The following is a 13,454-nucleotide window of genomic DNA, read 5'->3' as shown; positions in this document are numbered from 1 at the left end:
TCTGTAGTTTTGTTTTCCTGTGATATGTTTATTTATTTTTGGTATCAGGGTAACATTGGCCTCTTACAATGAATAAGAAGTGTTGCCTTATCTATTTTTCAGAATGGTTTGCAAAGAATTAGTGTTAATTATTCTCTATATCATTGATATAACTCATCAGTGAAGCCTTCCAGTACTGGTATGTGGGGGATGGGGGGGCGGGAGGGGAAGATTTTTGATTAGTAATTTCAATGTCTTTACTTGTTTCAGATTTGTTTAGATTTTCTATTTCTTCTTGAGTCAGTTTTGGTACTTTGCAGTATCTAGGAATTTCTAGAATAGTTGAGCTTCTAGTGTTAAATTCCTTGTTAGCTCAAATCCAGTCTTTTGGACTGGACACATGTGAATTCTGTGTGACGGACATTAGGATAGCCAGAGGCCAAGCAAGCCAATGACATGTTAGAAAGTATTATACAGGTAATACTATCTAAAATCACAAGCTTAACAATAGTCATGTTTAAAGGAAAGTAGTCTAAATACACAAATTAAGAGACGGAGGTTGTCAGATTAGACTTAAAGATGCAAGTCCTCACCGTAAGCTTTCTGCAAGAAATGCACATTAAATGTAAAACAAAGGTTTGGGGCGCCTGGGTGGCTCAGTTGGTTGAGAGACCAACTTCGGCTCAGGTCATGATCTCATGGTTTGTGAGTTCGAGCCCTGCATCAGGCTCTGTGCTGACTGCTCAGAGCCTGGAGCTTCCTTCTGATTCTGTGTCTCCCTCTCTCTCTTTGCCCCTTCCCTGCTCATGTTCTGTCTCTCTCTGTCTCAGAAATAAATAAACATTAAAAAATCATTTTTAAAAATAAATATAAAACAAAAGGTTTAAAGTTAAAATAATGGGGAAAAAAGATATAACATGCTAACACTGATCAAAAGAAATAAAAAGTGGTTATATTAATATCAGACAAAGTAAATTTTATAGCAAAGAATATTACCAGGGACAATGAAGGTCATTTCATAATGGAGTCAATCCTTTATCATTATGGATAGGACATGAATCCATGTCCTACGAATAGGACCGAACAACTCCAAATGTTTATGCATCTAAGAACAGAACTTCAAAATATCTGAAGTAAAAACTGAAAGAACTGTGAGGAAAAACAGGCAAATATGAAATTTCCAACTATTCTCTCAATAGAACAAGTAGAGAGAAAATTAATAAGGATATAAAAGATGAACAAAATTATTAAACAACCACAAAACCACAGAAGACACATTCTTCCAAGTGCCCGTGGAACATTTACCAAGATAGAGTATATTCTGGGCCATAAAATGAGTCTCAATAAATTTACGAGGATTCAGGTCATACAAGGAATGTGTGCTGACCAGAACAGAATTAAATTAGAAATCAAAAACAAAGATTTATGGAAAATCTCTCAAATATTTGCAAACTAAATAACCAATAACCTGTGGGTCAAAGAATAATTCAAAGTAGAAATTATTTTGAGCTGAATGAAAACGTGAACACAACTCAGATATTTGGGAGTGGACACTTGTAAATGCTGGGGGAGGGGCAGCAGAGTAAGCAGAGGCCAGGTGAGTAGATGGCGCATCAGGAAGGACATAGGTGTGTCCACGTAATAAGGCCAGCCGAGCCCCTGCCTCTGGGCCCAGACAACGGCAGGCAGATGGCAGCAAACAGCTTGCAGAAGCAGACTGTCTCACTGTGGCCTTTATTATTTATTTATTTTTTAAGAAATTAAAAAAAAATTAAAAAAAATTTTTTTTAATGTTTATTTATTTTTGAGACAGAGAGAGACACAGCATGAGCAGGGAAGGTGCAGAGAGAGAGGGAGACACAGAATGTGAAGCAGGCTCCAGGCTCTGAGCTGTCAGCACAGAGCCGGACGCGGGGCTCGAACTCACGAACTGTGAGATCATGACCTGAGCCGATGTCGGATGCTTAGCTGACTGAGCCACCCAGGCGCCCCAAGAAATTTAAAAATTTTTTAATGTTTAGTCAATATATTTATTACAGCACATTGTTAGTCAAAAGTGTGGAAGCTTCATGAATTTGCATGTCACCCTTGCACAGGGGCCGTGCTAATCTTCTCTGCATCCTTCCAATTTTAGTGCATGTGCTGCTGCTGTGAGCACTCACTGTGGCCTTTAAAGCCTGGCTGCCCTTCTTTTTGCTACATGAATGAATTAATCTCATTTCCCACTTATTCTCTCACATCTACTTCACATGAGGAAGAGAAATATTTCCACTTGAGGGCATACAGTCTCTAACAAAGAACATTAGGATAAAGTATTTATCAACTATAGTCCAAGAAGTACTAATTCTGAATTACCAGATGGGCTCTTATTTGGCATTTTAATGTTAAGGAACACACACAGAGAATTGCACACACACATATACAAGGTGACACCATACAATCCAGGCAATAAAAAACATCCTATGTTTCCAAAGTGGCACATAACCCCTAAACTATATACTGTAATTCAAACCTATTTCCAGAAATCTTGACATAAAATGCTCCTGCTGTGATTAGAAATTAGAGCCTATATATATATATATATATATATATATATATAATCTCAAAAACAAAAAAAGGAGTTTAATATTAAAAAGCTTTGAATGTAGATATTACACAATAAAGGGTATTTAAAAATTATGCATCACAAAAAATCAAGTAGGACATCTGAAGTCAGACAAAATAAGTAACGCTTTAAATCTCTTTAGTTTTCTGAGATATGTTCCCATTTTATTCATGTCTAATATTTAATATGTTCTGAAAAGTAGAAAAATTAAAAAATGAATTTTGTTTTTATTTCTAATTATACTGAAAAGGTGCTCATTGATGTTAAAAGTTCTGTATGAATACAGACCTCTAGTTAATAAAAGACATCTTTTATCAATATGCTTACATATCCCAAATCTTTTATTTCCTATAAGTAGATTAAATTGAGTTTATTAATTCATAAATGAAGCTATTCAAGCCAGCAACCCTTAATTAGCTTCTGAAAGTGACAAGAATATACCAACATAATTAACAATATTTAGGGCCATTCAGCTGGGCCAAACCTTTGGGTCCTGTAGGAAGCCAGACAGGGCAGTGTGAAGTCATTAGAAGGGGCAGGATGGGGAGGAAGGAGCAGAGGGAATTGTCCTGTCCTCCAGTTGGAGATTTTATAATCAAAGAGTAACTTCTTGGAGCTTAGGGGACTCTATTTTCATGGTTTCTGCGGAGCCATTCATAAGGACTAGCTGTATACAAGTCCCACAGGACTCAGTCTCAGACAGCTCTGGACGGATTACAAGTACCCCAAGAAAGGGGAGATGAGTATAGGAAGGACAAGTGAGAGGACACAATTTGCTTATTTCTCAGGTTTTCAAGGCCTCACTTTTTCTAGGTCCTTCCAAGCATATGAGTGATCAGAATGACAGAAATGTAGGGCTTGCAAAGCTAAGATATGTAACCACACACTTTCTGAAAGTTAATTAGAATCGGGATAGCACGCAAATAGTTCTGTGCATTAGTGTGAGTCTTTATGGTGCATTCCATGCCAATGTTTCTTGAATTAATGAAATTATGAGGTAAATTTATATTGTCAAGAGCCAAATGTCTTTTGATCTTTCCTGTTTCATTGCAAATAATTTAAAATGGTAAAAATATCTCTAGGGAAACTGTTTAAATCTTAATCTCACAAAGCCTAGGTTGGCACTCAATGAACTAAGAAACAGGTAAAGAGAAAGTCAAATTATTTACAAATCTAATTTTCTTTCCAAACCTCTTAAAATGCCAGTATTAGACATAGTTCTGAAACATGAATTTGAAACTTTTATTTTCTAAATTATCATCCTAAGCATGTCATTTTTCTATAGAGCACCTAGTTATTTTCCAGTAAATGCAAAGTGTGGGTATAGGAGGCAAAGGCTCGGGTATTTGGTAGTCTGCCTCTGAAGCTAAGTAACTTTCTTTGAATTTGGAACTTACTTAGTTTTCTATTAACAAAGATTCTCTGTTTAATCAAACTTTAGCCAGGCTCTTCTGAACCTTCTGCTCGACTGGGCCCAATCTTTGGACTGCCCTTGTCTTTTTGTTTGTTTTTCCTAAAATTAAGTTTCAATTATTCCAATAAAAGGATATAATTGCTTCAATTACTAATTAAATTTTGTGTAATGACTACATTCTCTATAATTTATAAATGCCTAAATTTCAATTTGCAACAAATTCCTGAGAGAGTAGGTTTCAAAATACATAGAAGCTCAAGGTGTGTTGTTGTTTTAATCCACACAGTAAAAGAGAAAAAAGCAGAAGTAAATTCTCTTTGGATTTCCCTTGTCTTTACACTGCCCAATTGTAGCAAGAGTCTTACTAAGTCAGTTTTGGGAGAATCTCCCACCCTTGATATCTGAGACCACCTTGGCTTGCCTTTGTCAAGACTCCTATCAAATTGGTTTAGCAAGAAATTCTCCTTTGCCTCTGATGCTTTCTCTTAGTTTTCCATCCACTGCTCCTTCACTGTTAATCTCCACTTTTCCTTGTTATCTTCAGAGTTGAGCCCAATCTCTCTCCCCTGCTGTAAAACTCCATTGTCATTGACCCCTGAATGAAGTCTGTCTCACCATTCCTTAATGAGTGTCAGAATAATTTTTTTCTTTAACAATGTCCAAATATAACTCTAACAGGAAAAGAGACCTTCCTCAGAAGCGTATGAGTCCCTTTTCTCTGAGACAATATGGTTCTCAAGAAATGTTACTATGAGTAATTCTTCATGTGAAGGTATTCTAAATCCAGAGTAGGCAGCCGGAAAAGATGATAAATCACAGTGAACTCAGCAGAAAGGAGGACCTGAAATCGTCATCATTATCATGATCCATATGGCAAACTCTTCCCATTTCCTAGTCAAAATGCAATGTCCGTGGTTACATGCTCAAAGGATGTTTAATTGAGACATTATTTTGGTTGAGGTGGGCAACTGGTTAAAACCATTTTGAAACTATTTCATATTCAAACCCCTATGGACCATGATTTGGGACCTTCAACATCATTCATCTGTGAGCTGGAGTTAACTGTAAGAGTTTTAGAGTAATCTTGTGTATGCCCAGAGGCATTTGCTCAGCCACCTAAGAACAAAAGTTGTTATTTTTTTGGCTTTCATAAATGAGGTCTAACCAACACCTTGCTCAATGGTCTGTTAAGGCAGATGGTTCTGCAGCTAATAGACAGTCTAATTTGCCTAAGTTCCTATCTCAAATTGCCTGCCAGCCAGTGGTTATCATAAGTTAAGCTAAAGAAGGAAACCATCTTATTACAAGCTCTTAGCTTCTTTATATAGTCCCACACTTGCTTTTCTTTCTTTTGCTCTTTCAAAAATTTAACATACCTTACTGTATTTTATGTATCCTTATAAAGAATACATAAAATAAATAAATATAAATATCATCCAGTCGCTTTTCAAAATTTACTAGGAAACAACCAAAAATAAAATAAAATAAAATAAAATAAAATAAAATAAAATAAAATAAAATAAAATCCTTCTCACAAAGTATAAATATTTGGTGCTAATGAGCACAGTAGAGAAAACTGCCATGTATTGTGTTGTATCTAGAGCAAGGAATACTGAATAATGTATGAAGTGAAAATCCCTCATCCAGACCCAGAAGAAGGCTTTTTCACAGCTTGCTTAAATATTCATTTTAAATATAGTACAACAAAGTCTTTTGTTTTTTCCTTGATTAGCCTTGGAAAAAGGAACGCAGCAATTTGTTTCCAGAAACCATATTATAGGGAATAGGAAAATGTTCCTTTAGCATTAAGTTTCTTAATCTCTTTCCACCTCCTTTCCTTTAAAACATTGCCTCATTTTGCCTCCTGAAATTATACTTGGCTTTTCTGCACCTAGAGATACTGCCTTCCCAATTTTCTTAAACCAACTTAACTTAGCAAGTAATCTGTGAACACACACATCCATGGAGGTGCTAGATGTTCTTTTAGATCTGTCTTACATCATTCATGTCCCAAGTCAAACATATGTATGGTTCCTGAAGGAAACTCCTTTTTATCAATGAAACTCCTTCATTTTTTCCTACTTGAGCACTATTTTCCCTTTTGATCCATATTAAGCAAGCTAAAACCTGATCATTCTTCCTTCTTTCTTTCTCCAAAAAGGAACAAATAGTTTCAGGTTCAAATAAATTGCACTGCCTGAAGGTGGGGCAGTGGGACTGGTTTGCCCTAGGGTGTAGGTAAAAAAGGGACTGATTTGCCTATAGATAATTTAAGGCAATAATAAGGACAACTAAAAGTTGGTCTGCTTTTTATCTCCATCATGTGTTAGTGATCCTTTGGTTTGGCATTGTAGTCTTTGACTGCGTGAGTCTCAAATGTGGGGAGACACCACTAAATTAAAAAGTAGAAGATTTGGTAAAAGTACATGGAACTTTTAAGTCCCCATCCCAGGCTAACAGTATCATCTCTGTGACAGAGTGAGAGAGATCTTGTTCCTTTTTCACATTTGCTTCAAGTTTTCTGAGATACTGGAATTCTGTAAACACTACAATCAATCAATGAGAAACCAGGAGATGGAGAGAGAAATGTTCTATTACTAAGCCTTGGGGGAAGTGACTGAAATAAAACAAAAACTCAGGTCTTTTTTGCCTGTCCTATTCTCAAGCGACTATAACATTCATCTTATATGTCTGTACTGATAATTTCCTTAGACTTTTCTGCCTAAAGAGTTGGGTTTACCTTTAAAAAAATCTTGAAATGAAAAATGAAGTTTCTGTGAAAATGATATATGGCATTCACTATGCTGTCTTGATTCCTCAATCTGCCTTGAGTCAGGTTCTCTAAAGCCTAGTTCTGTGACTTTCTATCCTTCCAATGAATTTCCTTTTTGCTTAATTTAGCCATAGTAACCCCTCCCCCTTGATATACTTACATATATTCCAATCATATTTAATCTTTACAACAACTTTACAAGTGAAGTGAGATAACTGATTTTCAGATGTTAAAATAATGTATTTTTGGTTTTGTAAATAGTTAATGGCAGGATTAAAATTCAAATTTGGATTTGTTAGGATTTATGTCTTTCCTCTATATCATGTTACTACAAAATCTTAGAAGTCATTTCTTCAGGGCCACATGTTGCTTGAATCTAAAAGATACCAACCAAAGGCACCCCAGCTGCTCCATTCACTATAACCCATTCATTCACTTAACAAATATCTAAATATATAAATATGGGCAAGATGCACAACTAAGGATGGAGAATACAAAGCTGGTTCAGCCGTCACTTTCATTGGGTTGTTCACATTCTTCTTGGATACTAACTGTTCAGTTTTATAGACTTAAACAATACTGGAATCAGTTCAATTTAAACAATATGGAAAAAAACAGAATATAATATGAAGCCATATGTTTCAGACAGGATAAGAATAACTCAGCTCATTAAGTTAGAAACAGTTTCTATTCAATGTAGACTTCAGTGGGGGTAACTCTTCACTACAATGACTTCTAGAGATACATAGAAAGATAGAGATTTAATTCTAGTCTTTAAACAAAAGAATGATGAACTAATCTAGTTTCTCAAATTCCAATCATTTGCAGACCCCACTCAAGATTTCTGCCTAGGTCTGCGTACAAGCTATACATTCTTTAAATCAATTTCTATTTATTGCTTTAAAATATTTTAAAAGAAACTTTTATATTGCTACTTTCAATGAAGAACCAATAATCCAGAAACAGAAAGTAAGTATAGAAGTGCAATGAGAGAGTTAATAGGTTATATCCAGACCGCACTGCAGTGCACAGCTCTGAGCCCAAAGCTTGATCTGTTCTTTGTTGCAAAGGAGGATTAGAAACTGTTTGGCAGGTGTCAGAGACTTTCTGGTTCCACACTAATTTTTCTCTTGGATATAATCAGAAGGATGGAAAGAGAACCTAAATGGAAGTAATTTTCTCATTACACGATTCAGTGCTATTTAATACTATATTTGCATCCCACCAAACAGCCTCTTACAGACCAGAGTTATATGTTCTAGATACTTGGGGACATACAGTGAGTCAGGGGCCTATGAATGAATGCATTATGTGTGGAGAGAACTGTTGGAAGCAGCTTTCAAGGCTGCATCTGACATTTTTATTCATTCAATCATCGACTAATGTGTATTAAACACCTCCAATGTATCAGCCATTGTGCAAAGAGGTGGGGATTCAATGGTAAGACCCTCATTTCAAAAAGAAAGTAAATTAGGTAAAAATGAAGAAGATAATTAAATAAACAGACTGTATTACATAATAAAGAACCCAAGAGATGCCAAGTGTTAGACTCACAGGGAGAAAGATAATTTTTAAATCTCAAGAGATCATCCTTTCTCTCAGGATTTCTAGAAGGCTTATTGTCTGTTATAAGCAATAAAAATGATTACTCATTTTCTTTGGTGAACACCAGCTGAAAACAGCTATCATATAAGGAATGAAAACTGGAAGACACTTGGAGACTATGAGAACACAATAGCAAAGCGTGCTGTGGTGTGGGAAGAATAAAGCGAATGTCAGAAAGAACAGTAGAGATTTGTCCAATCCTTTCCATTTACAGGAAATAGAAGCCTATGCTTTCCTAGAGTTAGAGGCTGAACTGAGATTTAAGCTGGATTTCCTAAAACCCAGTCCAATGTGCTGTGTACTATAGGACATATATAAAAGAAAGGAATCTTGAGAGTTAAGGATATTTACATTTATTCCGAAAAGATAGTCTGGAGCATTCCCAGTAAATAAGTAAAAATGAAACAAGACAAACAAACAAAACAGAACAAAAAGCAACAACCAGAAAAAGAAATGGAACTTCTTGTGTAATAGACAATACAATGATCACATTTTAAGATTGAAAGGGGAACATTTAAAGATAAATATAACACATATTATAGCTCTAAAATAAGCTGCTTTCTGAGCCATATTAAAATACTTTTATTGAGAAACATGATCAAATTAACATGGAAATATGAATGGTTTCCTATGGTTATAAAATGACTTTAAAGCTAATCAGCATAAAGGTTTTCCTCTACAGGGCTGCAGATTTATCGTGCAGGAGAAATTACGATCTCTCTCTGATGGTCTTTGGCACCACTGCATTGAGAGAGCTTGCAAAGAGGAGGCATGGAAAACCCTTTTGTGCACAGATAATATATTATATTGCCTATTTCTTCTTCCTATTTATCATATACATTAAGAAAAGTAGGTGGTTTTGAAACTAAGTATAAAAGAATTCATACTATTATCTAATTTACAAGGTTGATAATCACTTGAGCACGCTGGTTAAGGAGGAAAGTCAAGAACACCATTTTTTTTTTGAAATTCACCGATAGAATATCAGCCGATCACCCTGGGGCATGTGATTGATGAATGAAGAACAGTAGTTTATGTCAAGTAAGCATATTGCTGAGTTCTACTATGTAAGGATTCTTTGGTAGCTCGGGACCTGGACTATTATTTCAGCGGTACTGTCTTTGTCTTCCTTCCTATTCTTAGCTAGTAAATACTGTCTTGCATTCATTCTAAACTATTTTTTATTCAGAATTAAAATTTTCATACCTAATGGCATATTTTATTAAAGCATGTTGTTCAAATTCAGTTGTATTAAAGATTCTCCTAGAGATTCTTAATAATATTGCCCTGAAAATGAAAAATATATATCATCTTGCTATCTCAATTCTTGAAATTAAACCATTTATGTGGCTGACCCAGCTTGCAATGACATGCCAAGACACTTTGATCCTCTCCTAGGAATGAAAACTTAGGAAATATAATGTACCTGTGAAGCTTGAGTGTGACAGTTCCATAAACAGTAGCAAAACCGAGAAGACGGACCCATCTTAGGAGAATACAGCGAAATGTGCTTGGCTCAAAGTACAAAATAACAACCTGTGGGATGAGAAGAGAAAGAAAGAGACCTTCAGGATCAACTGATGACCCATAGACTAAAATCAGTATTTCATAATCTGATGTTTAACACATATGAATTTTAACATAAGCACATATCTTTTTGAACAAAACTTTATATTGTTTTGATCATTCATTGTCCATATCAAAGGATTGTAGAGTCTCCCTATTGTTTTCCAATCAAACCTAAGTTCCTTAACTTTTAACTTTCAGGAGTTTCTATCAATTGTCTCTAAGCCTGTGGTACATTCAAACCTAACGCTCTTTATTTCCCCAGAGGGCCAGCCAGGCTGGCCTCCATTATGATACTTCGCTGGAGCCTTGCTGATTCCCACCTCCACACTTCTGGCAGTACCTTTCCCCAGTCTGAACTAGCCCTGAGAGGATTAGCCTGTACTGTACTCCCCAATCAATCTCCCACTCTGTAGTACTTTCTCCACTTAGTGCTTGGCTCAATTGCTTCACTCACTCCTCTCTTCTCACTCCAGAGTTTTCATCGAGTAAATATTAATGAAGCATTTACCAGGAGCCAGACACTCTACTAGAAGCTGTAGACACAAAGGCTAACAAGAAAAAGAGAGACCTGGAGGTGAGGAGTTGTGTAGTTCCTTTACACAAGGGTCTGATAGTAATTATAAGTTCTGCAAAAGAGGCTGTATTGTTTAGTAAGGAATCTGAGCCTTAGGAGGAAGTGAAAATTTAGGAGGAAAAAAACAAATAGAGAAAACTTGATAGAAGATTAAGGGATTAGGGGATCACATGTGTTCCTTCTAATGGCACAGAGAAATGACATATTAGAAACTAGAGAGAGAGAGAGAGAGAGAGAGAGAGACAGACCTAAAGTCTAGAATATACAAAAGCTCAAATGTTTCCACTAGAAATGGTTCTAAAGATTATTCTAGCACAGTAGATTCTTGGAAACTGAAAAATCCTGTGACTTATTGCAAAGTTTTCCATTGCACACCAAGCAATGGATAAGGGAATGAATAAGCAAAGGTGAACAATGTAATATAAAAGTTTGCATATATTTTTATTTTGAAGGAAAAAATTGCTCTTGAATTATTCAGGAACTACTGTTATAGCTTCCAACTTTTATTTCACAGATGAAGAATTAGAGGAAGAATTAATGAGAGATTGAGTCAGTCAGAAATAAATGAAAGAATAATAGTCAATTTTTTCAATATCTACAGATGAGGTATAAGCTTAAAAATCATAGAAAGTGAAATTCTGTTGAACTTAATAAAATATATTGTTAGAAATGGTTCAGCAATAGTGAAGTAGAACTCCTAATTTTGTAGTAGAGAAACACAGGTTCTGAATCCAGTCTCCCTGGGTTCCAATCCTGGTTCTCTTCCTTACTAGTCGTGTGGCTTCGACAAATTACTTAACATTGCCTTGCTATGCCTCAGTTTTCCCATCTTTAAAATGAACACAACACTAATACTTCTAGGTGGTACTGTTTTGAAGTTTGAACGTGATAAACATAGTGCCTGCTACATTGAGCATTCAATAAACTTTGGCTAATACCATTAGGAGAGTTGATTTATGCATGCTTTGTTCTAAAAGTGACCATTCTCACTGCAGTATAATTATATCTTATCTCAGTGAATTCTTTTCTGATTGTTCCACCCACTCTCTCTGAATTCCCCTTATCACATTTTGACTGTATCACATCTTTTTTACTTTATCTTATACTGTAGTTAACTGTATGGGGGGAGGTCTCCCTGAATCAATGTAAAATCAGAAAAGGCATGCTTTTCCATATATTCCATGTGTTTCACACACAGAAAATTTAAATATGTTAAATGTTTGGTCAATGATTATTTTAGTCAATTTAACAAAGAAAATATTATATACAAAATAAAGTATTTGAAAAGTCCAATTACAATTCACTAATCATTGTGATTCTAATTCACAATTCACTATTTATTTACTCTGTGTGAGGCAGTAAGTGATTTAGAAGTCATAAGAATAAATCCAATGTGCATTAGGTTATCAGGTTATAGTTTAGAAGAGTGGATGTTACGTGTAAATGATAAAAATAATGGCATGATAATACCAAATGTTTACACAGCACTATTGCTAGACATGAAATTAAGCATTTTTACAGTATTTACTTATTTAATCCCCACAATACCTTACATAGTAGGAACGTTATTTTACAGAGGAGGAATGACACATAGAGAATTTAAGAGATGCGCTCAATGTCACAAGCCAGGAAACGTCAGAGCTAGGATCTGAATCCAGGCAGTTGAGTTCCAGGGTTCACATCTTGCCTCTCTAAGTAGTTCTACCACGTGGGGGAGGTGACAAATGCTAGCATACTGTGAATCGAATCATATTGAGGATTCAGAGAAAAGGGAAATTACTCTCAGTGGGAACAAGTGAAGGTATCCTGAGTAACAACCTGAGGGGGAGAGGGTTTAAGTATGTAAGCGAATAGGAAAGGGGGAGGGAGCCCAAGACAAAGGCACAGTTGTGGGAGAGCTTCAAGAGCATAGAGTATATGCTTACAGCCAGGAAGACAGAAAGGGCAACACTAAAAATCAAGCTTTAAAACAGAGATGGAACCAGCTTTGAATAAAAGAGTGAGGAATTCAGATTCTATTCCCTGAGCAGACATGTCATTAAACTTCTTTAAATTGAGATCAGAAGTGTGTTCCAGGGAGTTAATCTGGCAGCAGCATGCATGAGGGTTGGATGCTATGTAAGGGGAAGATACTGAAGGTGAGAGGGCCAGTTGGGAGAGAAAAACAAAACAACACAAAATGGATTCATCATCTTCCTCACCAAACTTTTTCCTGTTCTTGTATCTTATTTCAGCATCCCCCTTTGTTCCAGTCCCCAGATGCTTCTGCTGCCGTAACTCTCCTGCATAGAACATTTCAGTGGCTCCCAGGGCTCTTATGAAAAAGTCTAAATTATTTAGGATGATAGACACCAGTTACCTCTATGTAACATCAGTACTTTCACCTATGCCAACCCTCCAATTCTTGCATCTGCTCTCCCTTCTGACTGAGTGCTCCTTAGACAATCCAACTGCCTCACCTGTGCGTGGCTTATTCTTACTCACCCTATGGGCTTCAGTCTAAATCTCTCTCCTTCTAGAAAGAGGAGACCTTCCCTGTGGGCTCAGCACACTGCCCCTACTTACTTATAGCACCAGATCCACAGCACTGAATTCGATTTGTAGGCTTTGTGACAACCACGTTTATCACGTTCAATTCTGTCATAACATCGCTAGCAGTGCTGGCACACAGAAAGTGCTCATAAATACGTGTTGAATGAAAGAAAACATACAGCTGTAGGAAAATGGTAAAGAAGGATATAACTACTGTCGTGAGGATGGGAATTCAGGCATTCAAGAGAACAGAGGAAAGAACACGCTGATTCACGAAAATTGGGCAGCTGATTATTTGTTGAGGCAAAAGAGAATAAAGTATCAAAAATAATGTGAAGATTTTAAGCTTGGGTGACTGGGAGGATGATTGTGTTTGAAAGGGAACAGATAAAAAAGAAGATGC

At 36.2% G+C, this 13,454-nt stretch overlaps 1 protein-coding gene and 1 non-coding gene across 2 annotated transcripts in view; both read right to left on the bottom strand.

Moving 5' to 3' along the window:
- The window catches only part of GPR158 (G protein-coupled receptor 158), a 425,457-nt gene that overhangs the window by 49,512 nt on the left and 362,491 nt on the right, over window positions 1–13,454 (bottom strand). The window contains exon 6 of the mRNA XM_042945146.1: window positions 9,803–9,912. Within this exon, the coding sequence (XP_042801080.1) occupies window positions 9,803–9,912 (110 nt within the window). The remainder of the gene's footprint in view (window positions 1–9,802; window positions 9,913–13,454) is intronic.
- LOC122225682 lies at window positions 2,031–2,137 on the bottom strand. Its single transcript, XR_006205296.1, has one exon. It is a non-coding gene; the product is annotated as a U6 spliceosomal RNA (small nuclear RNA).

The sequence above is a fragment of the Panthera leo genome, chromosome B4 (assembly GCF_018350215.1).
Source record: "Panthera leo isolate Ple1 chromosome B4, P.leo_Ple1_pat1.1, whole genome shotgun sequence".
Lineage (NCBI taxonomy): Eukaryota > Metazoa > Chordata > Mammalia > Carnivora > Felidae > Panthera > Panthera leo.
Note: the sequence above shows the minus strand (reverse complement) of the source record. Positions and strands in the feature narration are given on the sequence as shown.